Genomic DNA, 18,946 nt, shown 5'->3' on the forward strand with positions numbered 1-18,946 from the left:
ACAAAATGGTTTTAAATATATTATGTAAGCAATTATACTGAAATGTCAAGACCATTTCATGACTAAAGTTTACTGTTTTAAAATGTAACTTACTGAATGAACACAAAATATTTCAGTATTTGTGTTAAATAACAACTTTCTAAGATGTTGAAAGAGATAAAATATATTTTTTTGCAACATAAAAATGTTCCGTACTAAAATGTGACTTTATATAAAGTAGTTTGCATGATAATTAGTTTAGAAAATATTTTATTAACATATTATATTTTGCTAGTTATTGACACATTATGTGACATAAACATGCAAAACGGACATTGTTGGGTCAAAATATTACTTAAAATTTAGTAGGAATTTAGAATTTTATTTGGAAATCAAGAATTCGATGCAGTATTTCCTAGTTGGCAAGGATTATGTGACATAAATAAAGAACCATAAATTATCTACTTAAGAAAAAAATCTACTTACATGATGGACTGCTTGGTGTTTTGGTGTCTATGTATTGGTTGAAACTTAGTAGGAACTCTGTATTATTATTGGAAATCTGTAAGTCTGTGCAGTATTCCCTGTTGATATTAAAAAAAAAGTATATGAAATTCAAAGAATAATCAGAATCAGAAATAGAATCAGAAATCAGAAATAATAGTTTACAGATTCATATCCCTAGCACATAATGACTTGGCTTTAAAACAACAGTTAAAAGAACTTTACTAGACAAAGTAAAGTACTTGATATGTTTGAATAAAGATAAAAATTAAACTGATAAAGCTTTACAATTCAGCAGAAAATTGGCCAACCTTGGAGCTAAGTAAGTAGTACCAACATCTTCAAAATACTCAGGCTTCAATGTTTCAGAGTCTAAAAGAAAAATAAAGCAAATTTAATATAAAAACACATTATTGTTCCATCTGGCCTTTCTCATGCCTTGGAATAAATAAACTACATCCATGGTGGAATGTTCCATAACAAACAAAACATTTCAGACAATAGAGAAAAAGACTAAATTTGATTATATAGCTGTATATATTCTACATCACAAGGTAGGATGTACAATTCAGGATGTACAGGTATAACTGTACAGGATTTGTTTGTGAGCATTTGCATTTGCTCATTTAATCAACAGATATCACTCCCAGCTCTTTAGGTGGTTTATCTCCAATAAAATAAATCTTAGCATCCAACATGCAAGTCCTAATCTCTACTGTGATTTGTTACCAGCAGATTGTCAGGAAGCCCCTACAGGCGGTCCCCTACTTAAGGACACCCGACTTACAGACAACCCATAGTTACAGACAGACACCTCTGCCCACTGTGACCTCTGGTGAAGCTCTCTGGATGCTTTAAAATAGTCCCAGACTGCAATAATCAGCTTAAAATTGTCTGTAATGAAGCTTTATTGATAATTCTTGGTCCTATTACAGCAAAAAAATTTGAAACTCCAATTGTCACTGGGGCAAAAAAAAAAATTGTCGGGAACTACAATGATAAAATATACAGTTTCGACTTACATACAAATTCAACTTAAGAACAAACCTACAGTCCCTATCTTGTATGTAACCCGGGGACTGCCTGTATATGGGTCTATGGTCCTGCTGAAAGTCAGTATCCATCTTGAAAGTGATAATCTCTTTTTTCCAACTTTCTGTTTTGTACTCTTACTCCAAACAAAACAGGCAAGGAGACGATTGAATTGTGGTAACCTGCTGCATATTCTCTGCAAAATGTATGTAAACTTACCTGGGAAGTATTATTAAAGTGTTGCGTGACTGTATAAAGCTGTGTTTATGCAGCTGTGCCCATTGGATATTTGTATGAATACACCATGACTGAAAGTTAATTTTAAAATAATCTTTGAAAGCTTAAAGTTCTGCCTCTAATATGCTGTAATAGCTGTCCTATAGCTCAGTATTATACAACATGCCACTGTAAACGGTCTAAGCGCCAACACATAGAGATGACAGATAAATAAGGGGAAGTAGAAAAGGGTGCCTAAAAGGCTAAAAGGATAGCAAAGACTAGAAAAGTAACCATAAAGGAAGTACTTGCCCTTTAATTTGCCCCTTTTGGCTGTGAATATCCATCATAGAGAGAAAGCAAGGAAAAAAAACAGGAAAAAGGGTAAAGGTAAAGGGGGTCACAAACAATATTTTATTCAACGAAATTCTTGAATAAAGATATTGTGACAAGATCAAAGGTTTATTCATGTAAAATTAAAGTCTGAAAAGAAAAGACACAAAAAGCACAATCACAACAAGAATGTATTAACGTCCCAGTAATACCTTGTTGCAGAAAGGATCTACAAAGCAAATGTAATGATAATGGCTACAGTGTGCCTGCTGTAACATATGCATTTCCCTAATGGCTTATAAATGTCAGGCTTATCAATAAGCCCTATCAATTTTGTATAAACATCTGGATGGAAAAAGTTTATAGGATACAGTTTAATAATGCATTTAGAAATTGATGTGGGTCCCATTGATGGGGAATTACATTTTTCATACATTTATGACATTTTATGAGAATTTATTCTAAACATCTAATATATATGTAGTAGATATTAGTAGAAGAAGACATTGTGATGGAAATTTGAGGTGTTTGAAGTTTTTGAGGTGACTATGAACAAGTCTGGTTGTAGATGAGCCCATAAGGAAATACAACAGCAGTTTCCTCTTTCTGAGTCAATAAAGGAACATAAAATGTGTATATAACTAATAATTTTAAAAAAATATTAGAATTAGCATTAAGTAGCCTTTACTTTCTAGCCAGAGACATACATTTGCAAAGGTATCCTTGATACATCTTCACACAATTAGATTTAGGCTACATTCAGACAATGTATGCCCGCCGTACCATAGTACGGTGGGCAAACATCAGTGCTGCGGAGATACATATACAGTGCATATACGGTACATATACATATACAGTGCACAGCGCCGTATCAGAGTGGTACAGAGTGGTACAGTGCCGTGAGCCCATAGCAATGTATGGGGGACGTATATCGGCTGTATATATACGCCGGCCTTCTATACGTCCCCCATACATGTGTGTGAATACAGCCTTAGGGGGAGATTTATCTCTTCTATTTCTAGTGTTTCTGTCAGTATAGTTCTTGTCTCGCTTCTTAGTCTAATTTTCCTTTTGTTAAATTGGTCATGTGCCTGTTAGTCTAACAATGATGCCTGGTGTGGAGGATGTAACTTTTTTCAGTCACAAATGTTTGCACAAAAAGTTGCAAAGACAGTTGTACTGCTTCTTCCTGCTAAGTTCCTGTGGCCAGGCGAGCTTTTGCAGTTTTTTCCAAGTTTTTTTTAAAAACATAGAAAAACTGCAAATAAGCAAACTACTCAAAAATGTGTGACTTTTTTGCAGTAAAATTATAAAGAAAAAAAATTAAATCTCCCCACAAACTTTTTGCATTTCAAATTTGAAACTTTCCTTTTTCATTACAGTGTACATTGATCATCAATATAGGTTGACATTATCAAAATTGATGAGCTGTATGAGACTTAATAATTAGCACCAATATTTAAGAATCTTGCAATCTTTTGGGGGTTTCATGATGGCCATTGTCAAAAATAGATGATATCACCAAAGTATAGATATAAGCTACATCAAAGTCTATTGTTTGATTGAACATGTTTCAAGTACTTACATTTTGCTTGAGTTATAGTTTCTTCCAGTTTAGCTTTAATGTAATAAAAGCTGTAGGAAGGCAGCACCAGAGCAAGGCTAAAACACAAATTGATAAGTTGTTTTAGGAGTTCAGAATATAGTATTAATCTAATCTCTATGTATCTATGTAAAAACAAATCAGGTACATAATTGTTGTTGGGATACTGATTTACAATATTTTATAACAACAATGAAACAGATATATAATGTAATCAAAGCATAATACAACTGAATAAAAAAATCATATACATGTTTTATACATAATTTTTTAAAGTAGAAGCCCCATTTTGGTAAAAAAAAACATTGACAAACAGGGCAGATTTAATAAAAGTATCATAAGGTAAGACAACGCACAGTTAGAGAAGTGTTATGCTGTACCACCTTTATCAAAGTTTCTGATGATGGATGCAGTTTTTAGACTGTCAATCCCGTACACTTCATATCACTTAGCTTAGGTGACATCAGTTTTTTACAACATAATTTTGTTTTTATCTTTGATAAATCTGTCTAACACTGCACTAGTTGGAAGCCACAGCCTTTCCAATGAACATTTTTGTAAAAGTGACTTGGCGGTCTAAAATCAGAATTGGGACAAATTTTCCTGTCCGTTGTCAGTAGTCTACATAACTATCTTCTCTATTCTGTTAATTGTAATCTCTACTTACAATGGGAACCTCATAAAAATCTACATGTGCTGCTGTAAACCAAAAAGTTATAGCAATAAATGCGAATACTCAGGACACAAGAGTTACGAGACATTCTGGGTCAGAAAGTTAAGTGCCAATATATAACTACGGATAATATAAAATATGTTTTTAGTTGTATTAGGCAGGTACCATATTAGTTTTGGTCACTAACAATATACAGGTATTTCTTAAATTACACTGATTTAATTATGTTTTAATCTTCTTTTTGTTCATTCCATGAGTCACAAATGTACAGCACATAACATGGATGACATACTCAGCGCAAGATTTTAAATGAAGTCTTTAAGTTATAATTCCAACTCACATAGCCAATTAGCTTGAAGACAAATGTCTGGCCTGTGGAAGTTCTTGTCTGGATGTTGGCAAATTGGAATCTCATTCAGAAGCTATTGGAAAATTTTACACTGCATCTGTTCAGAGTCAAACATCTTGTACGTTATGAGGCTCATTAAATCCCTACCCCTCTGTGCACAGGTGGAGATACTTAAATCAACTGACTCAAGAAGCTAAATAATTTTTTTCCTAACATAAGTGTACCATTATTTATCACTATATCAGTCATAAATTTGTATTAAATATAACCTTATGATAATTATGTCACATTACAGCTGCTGCCCTAATAAATATCCTTCAGTCTAATGTATGTAAACTACTTCTAAAATTGTGATCATAATCTGTTTATAGTAATATTTTATGCAACAGTTCAAGAAAAATATATGAATGAAACATTTTAAAAGGAACCTGTCACCACATTTGCACATATACAGTCAGTGACAGGTTCCTATAGAGCTCTATTCACTGACTGACTCCCTTCTTTTAGCTTAAAATAGTTTCGCTTACATCCACATAAATACATAAATCACCTTTTATCTTATATTGCCGCGCATGAGAGGGGAGAATGTCCTGCTCGGCCGGCCCCTCCCATCTAATGCTACCCATGCCTTATGCCTCCAAACTGGTCACAGTATATGTCATGTGACCAGAGTGACATCATCTCAGGTCCTTTAGACTCCTAATAATAGCAAACTGTACCCCATGCATGTATGTGATCACATGTAGTCACAGCCACCTCCATGGACTTCTACTCCTCTCCATCCTCCATGGAGGCTGCTGTGATTTCATGTAATCACATACATGGTGTACAGTTTGCTATTCTTAGAAGACACATGGTCACTTGTCATGAATATAACACAAGGCACCATGTAAAAAGATTGACACAATGGGGCAGATTTATCAAGTGCCTGAAAGTTAGAATATTTCAAGTTGCCCATGGCAACCAATCATGGCTCAGCTTTCATTTTGTCAACCACGAGTGCAGTGCAGCTTCCAACACCTGCACCGCCCAGACCCTGTTATCATTTTTCTGGGGGGAGCATATAGATGGCACTGGCTTCCTGATTATCCCTGCTGGCTACCTCTAATGTCGGGGGGGGGGGGGGGAGATGGTGCTGCTGGGCGCAGTGTTTCACAATTGGTTACGTGGCAGACTTGTCTTGTGTGCTGTTTTGTCTCCCCTTCCTCTACTGCACTGTTCTGGTAGTTAACTGTGTAGTCAGCAGTAACAGCAGGGAAGGGGAAGAATTGAAAGTGACACATGAAGCAGAACAGGAAGAGAGGAAAGTGATCCAACAGATGCAAATTGTTACAGGTGTAATTTAATGCAAAGATTTTTGTATTTTTGTTGTTAAGACATAAAAAAACTTTGTGACTGAACTGACCCAAAGAATGGAGGAGATGTCAACTGAGCCACATAGTAAAAGCAGTAAAAATAAAGCCCATTAGAAAATAGTGAAACTGCATTTTTTTGTCAATTCTACCACATTTGGATTTTTTTCCAATGCACACGGTGCAGAATATTAAATAGTGCCAATAGAAAGTACAATTTTTTTTTTATTTTTTTAATTGACTTGTGTATAAGCCGAGGTGAGGTTTTTCAGCACATATTTTGTGCTGAAAAACGCAGCTTATGAACGAGTATATATGGTAATAATTCCTTTATTTATTTATATATCCATTCATTTGTATGAACACTGTGCAAATGCCATATACTGCAATACCCTAGTTAATGTAACCTAATGGGTCTAAAAATTCTTAAAAAAAAAAAAGTTTCACAAAAGTTTCAAAACTAATAAAAGAGTAAAACACCTAAAAGTTCAAATCACCCCCTTTACCTATAACTGATATAAAATGTAACAAAAGTGAAAATCACAAACACGTTAGGTAGTGCGGCGTCTTAAAATACCTGATCTATCAAAATATAAAAACGGTTACTGCCAGCAGTGACCCCCATAACGGAAAATAGCGTCCAAATGTCCAAAAACGCACACAAAATCACATAAAAAATGGAATAAAAAGTGATCAAAATATCACACTGTCCTCAGAATGGTAGCATTGAAAACGTCGGCTCATTTTGCAAAAAAACAAAGTATGAAAAAGTGTCAGAAAATGGCAAAAAAAAATTTTCATTTTCATACACAATCTTTAACTTTTGAAAATGTATTAAAACGCAATAGAACTTGTATAAATTGTGATTGTAGCAATTGTAACGAACCAAAGAATAAAGCACCTGTTATTTGGAGCGCATATTCATAAAGTCATAAAAACTGAGCCCACAAGAAAGTGATGCAAGCATGTTTCTTTCCAATTTTTCCACTTTTGAATTTTTTTTCCAGCATGGCATGGAATAATGAATAACACCATGTGTTAATGCATAAAATAGGCTCTCACACAGCTCTGTACACGGAAAAATGAAATAGTTATGGATTTTTTAAGGTGGAGAGCGAGAAATAAGTGAAAAAACTCTGCGTCCTTAAGAGGTTAATATGAAAGGAAACCTACCATGAGTAATCTACCATCCTGTCTTCCTCTGCCTAAGTATGTGATTTAATAATCCTGGAACCTAACCCAACTTGTTAAAATCTTTATCTTAGTAATATGTAAATTACCTGCTAAGGCTACTAGGTCATGGAGTGCCTTTACCAGGATCTGGGAGCTAAGGCTAATCCACACTCCAGTAGCCTTAGCAGTGCCACCTCCTCGTGTGTCCTTCCCCCCTGGGAATGTACAACAGTTCCATAGAACCCAGGGGAACATCTGAAACTTTTGTGAAGGCGTAACTATGAAGAGGAGTGAGGCAAGGAGGTGCCACTGCTAAGGCTACTGGAGCATGGAACAGTCTTAGCGCCCGGCACCTAGCCAGGCTACTCCATGTCGTAGTAGCCTCTGCAGGTAATTTACATATTACTAAAATAAAGTACTTAACAAATTAGGTTACATTCCAGGATTATTACATTACAGATTAGGGTAGAGGCAGGCAGGTGGAACCTACCATCAGATTTACTTCTGATGGTAGATTCATCATGGTAGGGTTCCATTAAAAGAAGAGCTATAAGTAATGAAAGTATTTATATACTCTACAAAACGGAGATGTAAATGTCATAAAAGTGTGATCATGATAACAGATAATGCCTGTACAGAACACGATAATATAATGAAATAATTGTTAAAATGTAGATACCTGTAGTCTGTTCCATTTACTGGCCCCCAAGTATATGTCCTGTTTGCTTTGTCAATATATCTCTAAAGATAAAAGATTAAAAAAAAATATTTTAATTAGTACAATTCTTTTACTTTTTCCTGATATAATATTGCTTTAAGGATTATAATGTAAACAACACAACTCCTTTTCTAAAACTGGATTTGCAAATGGTAACTAAACTTTTAAGCCAAATTGCATTAATCAATGCAGAGATTATTCGTCAACTTTGTATATCTTATTAAAGAAAAATTATATTTTTCTTCTCTTTATTTCTTTCTGTATAAAGCATATTTCCATCCCTCACATAGACAATAAGGAGAGTTTTAAAATGTTTTTTAGACCTTGACTCCATGGATAGTCTTATCTCATTAGAGTATTTAGTAATAAAGCTGAATTTTCACTAGGTATGAAAAAAGCTTTTCTAAAATCTTTAGTTTCCTGTCCTATCTATCTGCTGCGTATAGACTTGAGAAGGTCTTCAAAGGCACCGCCCCCTATATTAGAAGAAAGGAGCATAGAAAAGGGAACAGGGATGTTTGTTTACCCTTAATAAATTATTGCAGTTTACATTGCTTATCAGTTTTATTTATTCCTTATTAAAAGAATGAGCAGATTAAGGCTGCATTTAGACAAATGTATGCCCGTGCAGTTATGGCCAGGTGGGTGTAGGTCAGGCACTCTGGATAGGAGGGGGGGGGGGGGCTTGCCTTTCCATAGAAATGCATGGCATATGGCCAAGCTGAAAAAATACCCTCCAGATTGTGTTTCCTTCATGGCCCTGTGTGGTGGCATCATCTAAAAAAAATCAACTTTGAAATGAGATGTAAATTGGTTGTATAAAGCCACAGGGCAGGAACACTAAAATCAACATCAGAAAGCTTTCTTTGCTGTATTCAATGGTCTTGCATCCAGGGATAAGTAATTAGATCTCCTTTCCTTTACACAACCTATTTACATCTCACTTAAAAGTTGATTTTCTGGATAATGCCATCATACTGGACTATGAGGGAAACATGGTCTGGAAAGTGGTAATCTGCTGGCAACATACTGGTAGTGGTTTATTGGCTCAAATCGTGCTGTCAGTTTCCATTTATAAATGTACCATATTGTCACTGATCACCAAAAACTCAATATTAAACTTAAATACAGTGTAACATAAAATTTAAATGAAGACCGCTAGTAACACATCATATTTTTCATTCTTATTCATTTATCTTTTACAGAATATGACTGAAGCGGTTAAACTGCTATGGTTCATGTATCTTATAGAATACATTATCATATACCTTACATTAAACTCTAGTAACTAGGGAGTTCTTGCACCTTATTTCAACACTACCTATCAGATTTTACAATACATATGATAAAATACTCTTCAAGTCTCTACTCAAAATATTCATATTTTGATAGGTTCTTACCTCATCTTGAGATTTCACTAAGGTGTGAAAGGTCCGTTCCCCTATTTCTCCATCAATCATCTTATTACGTATCTAAAAAAAAAAACTATAACTTTGAATCCTGAACAGTATTTACAGTTAGTAGCCATTTCTCTGTAGACAAGCTACTTCTATAGCCTTTGCAAGGTGAAGAATCGAATGTCCAGACTTACTGTTTTATATGACACAAAACCCATCGTATATATCAAACAGGTAAAAATTAGTTACCAGTATATAAAAAAAACTGTAAATTTACTGTACAACTTCCTGTATGGTAATAGCAATTATATTATTTTATTTCTAGCTAGGGAAAAGATTACACTGACTTCACCAATGGTAAAGAAATATAATTTTTCTTTCAAAGTAGGTATAGTATGTAATTAGGAAAAAAAATGTACCTCTACTTTGTGTTCATTTTCAAGTTCTGCATCCAGAAAGTCAAGTGTTACAGGTTCCTGTGATTTTGGATTCTAAGACAGAGAATACATAGTGTAAAATAACAGCCTTACCTCAATTAAACTACCACAATCTATAAAAAGAGCCTAAACTATACTAAACTAGAAATGTAACTTACCCCTTTGGATTTATTGCGCTATGAAGCATTAACCATTTTCAGCAACATATCATATAAATGTGTCAAAAATAAAATGAAGAAATGTCTAATAACTCATAACTAAGATTCATAATACCATTACAATGCAATATGAAGAAAAACAATAGTATTGTTATATTGATTCTGGGCGGACAGACTTGCCGTAGAATAACCATTAAAGTAAACATAGATAACAGTCATAATAAAACTATATGTAGAACATGTAACAGGGCCCATGTATCTATAAAACATACTCAGAATTACAATTAATTAAGTATAGACTCACCAGATATACCAGTGAACAAAGCCAGAATAAAAGTCTTCTAGCAAAGTGGATACTCCCTATAAATATATTCTCGCTGTGATAAATGTATACTAAAAAAAAATACTAAAGTGCTACATTTTACAGCAAATTGTCTCAATGCCACCTGTGAACCAGCATGATGATGCTGAACCTAGGGCAGTGTTTAGCATCGGGCGGGGTATCCAATCTCCTGAGGCACCAGAGAGGTGCGGAAATGGGTACAGAAGCTGCTGATGTACACCCTGCGCTTCCTTTCCTCTTCTTTCATGGAGAAGTCTGGTCAGTGAAAATAGAGGATTGGACAGGGTACACAGGGTGCATAACCCTCACCCTTCTAAAATGACTGCATGGCAGACTTCACTGTGAGTAAGTATATGGAAGAAATATTTGCATGTATGTTCTGCAGGAGCTAAGAGGTATATTAAGAGGTACAGCAGCTGAGGCATGCATAATGATGTTCTGAGATGGGTATTATGATGCTCTGCATAGCTGAGGTGCATGAAGATGTTCTGCAGCAGTTGATGTGTGTACTGTTATGTTTTGCTGTTATGTGAGCTGTGTTTTATGAGGCTCTGCAGAAGCTCAGGTGTGTATTATGACATTCCTCAGCAGCCAAGGTATGTAATGTGAGGTTCTGCAATAGCTGAGATGTGTATGATGATGCTCAGCAGCATATGATGAGTGTGCTATGATGTTCTGCAGCATTTGAGGTGTGTATTCAAGTTTAACACTCAAGTTAAATACAACTTTTTATGCTGTGCACTAAAAATCTAATGATATGTATACAATCTTTACTGCCAGTAGTTTTTGTACATAAACTCAATATACCTGAGTCATCAAATGTCACAGAATTGTATAACATCTATAAAAATGAATTGCTTCATAAATAATTATATTTTATTGATTTTCTGTAGTTGCCAATGAAAGTAAATGAAAGTTGACATCATGTTTGGTACCACATTGGTCAAATGTCACTGGCTAACCATTTAATGTGTATAAGGATGGCTGAACTTTTTCCTTATGGCAGCTGTTGGAAAAAAGTATCTGTAAGGAGCTTATTTACATCTTTCCATTTATCTCTCACGCACTCCTAATTGAACATCAATATGTATGGGGGATCAAGAGAGACAGTTTTGAAGTGTATAATCGGTTCAAGTATGTCTGTCTCATCATGGGTTATCTTGATGATATTCAAGGGGAAATTGTCATTAATTTTTTGCTTGTACTTAACAAAACATATCAACTTTTTTCTAATTGTATCTAATCTGTCCATGATTAGGTTGGTCCCTACCTTACCTGAGCTCAGTTAGCAGCATTTAGTGCTATGCTTTACAGCATTCTTTTGACAATAGACTGGAAGAGTCTGGAGCTGACTCATTGAGGTCTGTGGAGAGTTTTGTAGGAATGTTTTGTGCAGAAATGTGTAGATAAGCTGTAGCATCATATATTGTCAGTAGTGGATGCAATAGTCGTTTTTCCTTTAAGGTGTTCTATGAGCTAAATCTGTAGTAAACTTTGTACAAGGTGACTACTGCATAGAACACAGAACTAGTGTAAGTCTGTTGTTAAGCTTAGAGACAACATGTAAAATGTTTACTTGATGTAGCTGACAAGATTAAAAAGTAACATGATTAAAAAACATTAAAAATATATTAAACATAAAATATTATTTTACCGGTGTGACATTCCCTTTGAAAATCAAATTACCCTTTTATATCGACTACAAATATATTCTACACTATTAAAAAAAAAACAATTACTAGCTTAAGATTTCGGATCCTCTTCTTTTGAAATAAAGTTATTTACAATTATGATAAAGCCCACAAAATCAAAATGCAAAAGAAAAGACAGTTTCTTACATGCAGTGGATAATGAACAGAACGCCCAGGCCAAACAGCATGCAATGACAATGCAGAACAGACATTTTCCCATTCCAACCAAAAAAGAGCAGAAGAAAGAAGAAAACAAAATAGTAAGAAATATACTATATTATGATGCTTAGAAAAGAAATAAAATAAAAACTTTAAATATTTGTAGCACTGAATTGCGATGGCTTGTAGTGAAGTGCTTAGATAGTAATGAAATAAAGTAACAGAAGTATGGCATGCTAGTTGTAATGAAGTAGTAGAATAATAATACATGTCAAAGAATGAGTATTAAAACTCAACAATTTAATGCAACATATTATTATAGAATCATGGAAGATTGGATTGTATAAAGATGCAGGTCTGTCAATTCCAATCTATACAAAAATCCCTTATGTTCAAGGGGGTAATTTATCAAATGCGGGTGCATGGTGCACCAGTTTCTATGTTCCCTCCACCTCTCCTGCATGCTGGATATATCAGGAGGCTTCAGCCTGGTTTAGCATTATGCTTTAAAGGGAACCTGTCACCAACGAGACGCCTGTTAAACCCCTAAACATACCTTATAGGGCAGTGGTGGTGAACCTATGGCACAGGTGCCAGAGGTGGCACTCAGAACCCTTTTTGTGGGCACCCGGGCCATGAACAGAGAGTCCTCCAGGTATCTTCCACCAGCCCCTGATACCCCATGACTTGCTGTGCACAGAGCTAATTTAAAGTGACAGCACTACCTGGGAATACTGGAGGAGTGGGAAGATGTGGACAGATCTGTATTATCATTGTAGCTCCTGCTCCGGCCCTGACAATTTTTCCTGTTTATGGGACCCTAGATGGAACCTACAATGATCATCCAAATTTCTTCTATATCAGTCCTAAGGGGGCTGATATGAATGAAAGCTGTGACAGAACAGGGAGTATAAATCACGAATTCAATTTCTGTGTTGGCACTTTGCGAAAAATAAGTGGGTCTTGGTTGTAGTTTGGGCACCCGGTCTCTAAAAGGTTCACACATTATAGGGTGTATGAATGTTGTCCAGGCATGTCCTTATAATGCTGGTGTGCCAGCCGCATGCTGAAATATCACCTTATATTCCAAGTCATCTACTAGTAAGGGGGGCGGGCTTAGGGGTTGACAAGTCAAGCATGCACCCAGCTTCCGGCCAGGTGTGTCATTAGAACCCTGCATCATTACTCCCAGTATCTCCCCGTCCTCTGGGATCTCGTCTGAAATCTCGGACATGTGCAGTACGTTTAGTATCTCCGCTCCGGCCCTGTGAATAACTCGAGGGAGAAATGCGCACACCAAACATGCGGTGCAATCTGTGCACCTCACCGTCGCATGTGCTGTGCATGTTTCTCCCTCCGGATACCCGCAGGGCCGGAGAGGAGATACTAAACATACTGCACTTATCCGAGATCCCAGAGAACAGGAAGACGCTGGAGACACTGAAAAGAGAAATGTAGGTGGAGTTTTAATGGCGCAGCTGGCAGGAAACTGGGTGCATGCTTGACTAGTCAACCCCTAAGCCCGCCCCCCCCTTCCCGACCAGTAGATGAATTGGAATATAAGGTGATATTTCAGCATGCGGCTGGCACACCAGTGTTATAAGGACATGCCTGGACAGCATTTACTACACCCTATGTTTAGGGGTTTTAACAGACGCCCTGTTGATGACAGGTTCCCTTTAACCGGAGCCCGTTCAGGCCTGAACATAGCCAGTGCACTGGAGTGGTGGCAATCCGCTGCAGAGCACGCTACCCTTTACACCCCTTGCTGGCTTTGGGCCAGGTATTGCAATTATTTTAGGGCTTTTATGCCAAAAAAACTGGCCTGCAAGCTCTGATAAATATCCCACAATGCTTTTATATGCTGACAACATTTCTGAAATTGTCCTGAAGATATTCATTCACATGTTGCCATAAAAATTCTATTTTCAGCATACAATTCAAATGGCACATACAATATGAGTATACATATAATTGAACTAATATTATAAAACAAAAATATTTTTTTTACAGTAATGTTTAAATTATGAAAAGAATTAATAATGATCTAACAGACTTACCAAATTGTATAGTATATGGGAAAGTATGCAACCTTTAAACTGAAGGAATTGGAACTGAATTGGAAATAATTGATATGATATAGAGATAAAAATATACGGGTTGACTTATCAGAAGTGTTTGACAGCAGAACTGTTCTAGTTGCCCATGACAACGAATCAGAGCTCAGCTTTGAAGTTTTACCTCAGACACTTCTAATAAGTCTCCCCCTATGTAATTACTGAAGTTTCTCTGCCCCCCAAATTTTTCTTTATAAGTCACAGAAAAAGTAATTGTTGGAGCTATAACAAAAAATAACAAAGTATTGAATTCATTGATTCTAAAATTTGGGAATTTAAATGCAGATATCATAATAGTTAATGTTTCTTACAGATAATACTAAATAAACAAATTAACTATAATAAGAGACATATAATATAAGGCCTGTTTAGACACAAAACAGTAATGTGCATGGGGCCTAAATATAATGACAGCTTCCAACAAGACTCTTCTGCTAAAATTATCCTCTGATGATAAACGGATCCCATAATTTCCTCTGGTTAAAAACTATCTGTTAACCATCTCCAGAACCCAGCAGGTAGTTTAAGTTTATCTACAGTGCCCTACATGGGATGAGGCTTCAAGACAAATATTAAATTCATTAGGCTTCTGAATGAGGTGATAAGAATATGCTTTACTGTAGTACTCCTCCTCCTCCATCATCGGTAAAATAAAACAACAATATCTAACCAGTTAAGATTTGTGCCTATTTCGAAATTCTACTTTTTTTTCTCACTCTTGTACCCTAATCAACAACATCATAGGTTTGTGCTGGGCATACAGCATTTATGTGAAGCATTGTGTTAAAGCTTTCTGAATAAATTCTCAAATTCAGTAAAATGCCTCCTATAGTATGGACACTATAATGCATGCTTCCACAGAATACAGCCTTCTAGGTTAGTTGTTTTCAGCTGTTTACTAGCATTCAATTTTACCTGAGAACCAGGACTTCTTTTCCTCAAATTTATCATAGGAACACCTATGCCTATTGGCTGAAGTAGTAAAGATAGTTGAATTTCTTCTTACATTTTTAATGATATAAAAGCTTAATAGAACAATACTTGATGTACAGTGACAGAATGTAAAATCTCTCTTCTTGTTTGCATGATTTTCCTCTCGCCTCCACCCAAACTCCATACACAAAATGGTTACATTGTTTCCTAAAAAATTAATCATGTGTTTGGGATTCCCCTCCCCATTGTGAGCCCACATGGAGATTATAAGAGTGATTATAATCTCAGTACAATATAAAATATATAGGTAATATTTAGGCCACATGAATTTAGTTCCTTTACAATATGTTAGGGCATACTGATCAAGTGGTTTACAAATCTGTCTACAATGCCTTTCAGTACATGTAGGCTTTAAGACAATTTTTAGGTTAGCCACTGGGATAGAATTCTTTCCTCCCAGGCTACAGCAAAACTTATTATCTTACAGTTCTAAGTCTCATTTCACTTGAGAAAGTCTTCCATACTCCGAAACGAGTTGTGTTCCGATATTTCCAATAAATACCAACCATTACCCTAAATGACGTATTACTCTGACCCTGTGCGTGCGCTGTAGCAGACAGCATCCGAGCTACTTCTTCCTACCAGAAATGCCAGGGGTCCTTGCTTATTTATAGCATGTCACAACAAACAAAAAAATCAGTTATGCAAATAAAGGGGGGTTGAGAGTAAAAGTGTTCAACTTGCTCATGATACCAAATCAGAGCACAACTTTGCATATTGTAACAGAAATGACAAATCCTCGGGTCTTATAAAGACCCAAGGCTGTCATCGTGATGGATCGTCCTCAATGACAGGGAGTGACAAACACAGATGTTGGCGTCCATGTGTTGCTGGCAGTCACATTCCCATCTGCAAAGCTGAGCCGGCAAGAATGGAGTTAAGCTGCTCGGACAAGGAGACTGGTATAGGTTGATGGTAGGTTTAATGTAGCATACTGCTTAGCCATTTTTAATGAAAATTTGATCTAGAGTGGGCTAAAGATTAACCTTCACCAAGACAATTACACTGAGTACACAGCCAAGATTGTCTCAATGCTGTGACTGCCCTAGGCCCAGTTAGAGTGCTAACTTAACCCCCAATGAATATCTCTAGAGAGACCATATGAATGGATGCTCACTAACAGTTCTCATCAAAGATTGAATATGAACTGCAAAGAAAAGGCCCATTTTACTTCATTTTAATCTTTCAGCAAAGACATACAACATAATACCTACAAAGTGAATATTTATATTAGTTTATATAGTCATACCTTTGGTTGAAGATTTGGATGGAGTAGGACATAACCATTCGGGTCAAGGGCAAAATAATATCCATTAGGGCAGAGCTAAGGAAAAAGGTGTAGAATTACAAAATTGAAACATGTTGCTGCCCCTTTTATGTGCTGCTGTTTACTAAATATACACAATGGTGGGAATTTATCAATGTTCTTTTCGTCTATGTTTGACATTATTTTCGAGCAGTTGTGGTATGTTTAGACGCATGTTTTGGAGAAAAATAACCCGGGTCATCCCCTGGCATAGAAATAGGACAACACCACTACCAAATTTATCAAGATCAATTTGCTCCTTAGAGGGACATATGTGCCAAAAAAAAAAAACATTCTGAGACAAAAACACAAAAAACAATACTATGAGAGAAAAAAAAAACAATAACTAATACCGAATTAAATAACTAACTAATAAAACAACATACATAGACTGACTTGATAAATTCAGATAAAGCACAAATGAAATTAAACATAGACGAACAAATCAAAGACAAATTGTAATGATGGGGCACATGTATTATCGCATCTGCGCCAAAAAAATGCAGGGATTTTAATGTTGTTTTGGCGCAGAACTGTTGCAGATCATTTATGATGAGTTTGCGCCAGAAAGAACAGATGTTTCCGACTATCCCGACACCTCCGACTTTTTTTGGTGCAAGTGGGCGTGGCCTAACATTTCCACATTATCCTCCACATTTATGTGTATTTTGTCGGCATTTTTAGGTGCCCGACTGATCAGTTCCGTCTACTCATTAATTACTAACAGCCTTGCCCCACTTAAATACATCGGGTTGTGCTTTGCAAAGACTGATCTCCGATGCCAACAGACGTGCTTGCGCCACAATTAGTAAATCCCCCCCAATGTGCAGGGTTTATGGGTTTATTGTTCTCTCTGTTGTTGGTCTTACGCCAGTTTTGATATTATCCTATCTTGCATGATACATGTTGGTCTAATTGGTCTTTAATTTGGAATGTGGCGTCTTGTTGCTAGCAGGCCACTGGCATGGTTTTGCGACTTATTGTATGCCCAAATGGAAAGGTGCAAATAATAAATCTGGCACAAAGCAAAAGATCAATTGAAACAGCAATGGTGAATTTGTTGCAAGTTTTGTGCACAGTGGGGGATATTTATCAGGACCTCTGCGCACCGCCAGTGGCGCAGAGGCCCTGAAATAATCGCAAATGCTAGCTTATTGCTAGCTTTTGCGATTATTTTTCACAATCCGCCACCTTCACGCCAGTGGGGCGTGAAGGGGGGGGGCGCAGCCGGCCGAGCGGGGGGCGCGGCCGGCCGAGCGGGGGGCGCGGCCGGACTGGAGTGGGCCGGCACGGGGCGTTACTGTCCCCGCGCCTGCGCACTCGCTGCTGCCGGCGACTTTTCATACGTGAAAAGTCGCCGGTTGCGTTTTTTTTCTACGCCAGGCCCTGGCGCAACTGGCAGCCCGATACATCAAGAGGCAGAAGCCTCTTCATGTATCGGGCTGCGAATTTGCGTATGCGAGCGCCAGCGTATGATAAATATCCCCCAGTATGTTTCTTTTAAAAAGACTAGACACAAAAGGCACATAAAATGGCAGACATAACACTGGATAAATGTAAACTGTCAAATATACCAGAATTAGTGACAAATAAAAATGTAATTCCTGACCTGAGAATTTGACAGAATAAATAAGATATGCAATACATGGGCAGGATATATAATAAACTTACTGTAAATCTTGGAGTAAGCCTTTTAATGTCTTTCAAAGAAACATCTACACCCATAACACCTAGTATTAATTGGTTCTAAAAACACAAAAAAGGGGAAAAAAAGCAACATAATAATTTAGATAACAATATAAAAATTATTATAGAATAGTACAGGAAATAAAATGATAATGCATCAGAGTATCTAAAAATGTTACATAATTCCAAAAGTTTATAATAAATCATAATAATGATGTAAGTAGCTGAGCGCATGGAACGTTAATATACTTCCTACATAAATAAGGCTTATTGATTGTATTTTCCCCCAGACTTCAATTAAACATAAGAGTTTTCTTTTGGTCCCAAGAAACCAATAAAGAATATCTAATGTGTGTGGCCAAGTTTATATTACATGGACTTTTGTCAGAAAGCCCAGAGTGATTTTCCCTTCTGAGATTAGAAGTCTAATAAAACAAATGCTTTAATAATGATTCTAAGATTTATACTGTGGGCAGTTAAAAGCACCATCAATAACCACCAGAAATCAACAAGGAGGTTTCACATGCTAGAGTTCAGATTACGGTACAGAAATATAGCGTGCCACGATGGAGATGCCTGAACCTCCCTGTCTAAAGGACAACATTTAATGTTTATATCCTCACCGGTTTATTTTTATAAAGCAGGAGGAGTGAGCTGGAAACAGATGACTTTATATAGCATAACCAATATATATTTTAATGCTGACCATTTCTATGAACATTTTTTG

General features: G+C 36.4%; 1 protein-coding gene across 14 annotated transcripts in view; it reads right to left on the minus strand.

The window, feature by feature from the left end:
* The window catches only part of CACNA2D1 (calcium voltage-gated channel auxiliary subunit alpha2delta 1), a 472,576-nt gene that overhangs the window by 46,164 nt on the left and 407,466 nt on the right, over nucleotides 1–18,946 (minus strand). For 3 of the 14 annotated variants that reach the window (XM_072147262.1, XM_072147266.1, XM_072147261.1), the window contains 10 exons: nucleotides 18,205–18,279; nucleotides 16,477–16,551; nucleotides 15,150–15,206; nucleotides 9,749–9,820; nucleotides 9,333–9,404; nucleotides 7,894–7,955; nucleotides 3,650–3,726; nucleotides 2,044–2,064; nucleotides 795–855; nucleotides 466–563 (listed from right to left, as the gene is read on the minus strand). In XM_072147262.1, coding sequence (XP_072003363.1) covers nucleotides 466–563; nucleotides 795–855; nucleotides 2,044–2,064; nucleotides 3,650–3,726; nucleotides 7,894–7,955; nucleotides 9,333–9,404; nucleotides 9,749–9,820; nucleotides 15,150–15,206; nucleotides 16,477–16,551; nucleotides 18,205–18,279 — 670 coding nt within the window. Of the gene's footprint in view, nucleotides 1–465; nucleotides 564–794; nucleotides 856–2,043; nucleotides 2,065–3,649; nucleotides 3,727–7,893; nucleotides 7,956–9,332; nucleotides 9,405–9,748; nucleotides 9,821–9,924; nucleotides 9,943–12,006; nucleotides 12,031–15,149; nucleotides 15,207–16,476; nucleotides 16,552–18,204; nucleotides 18,280–18,946 lie in introns of all 14 variants that reach the window. The other 11 variants (XM_072147265.1, XM_072147269.1, XM_072147273.1 and 8 more) reach the window with 7 other exon arrangements.

Source organism: Engystomops pustulosus, chromosome 4 (genome assembly GCF_040894005.1).
Source record: "Engystomops pustulosus chromosome 4, aEngPut4.maternal, whole genome shotgun sequence".
Taxonomy (NCBI): Eukaryota; Metazoa; Chordata; class Amphibia; order Anura; family Leptodactylidae; genus Engystomops; species Engystomops pustulosus.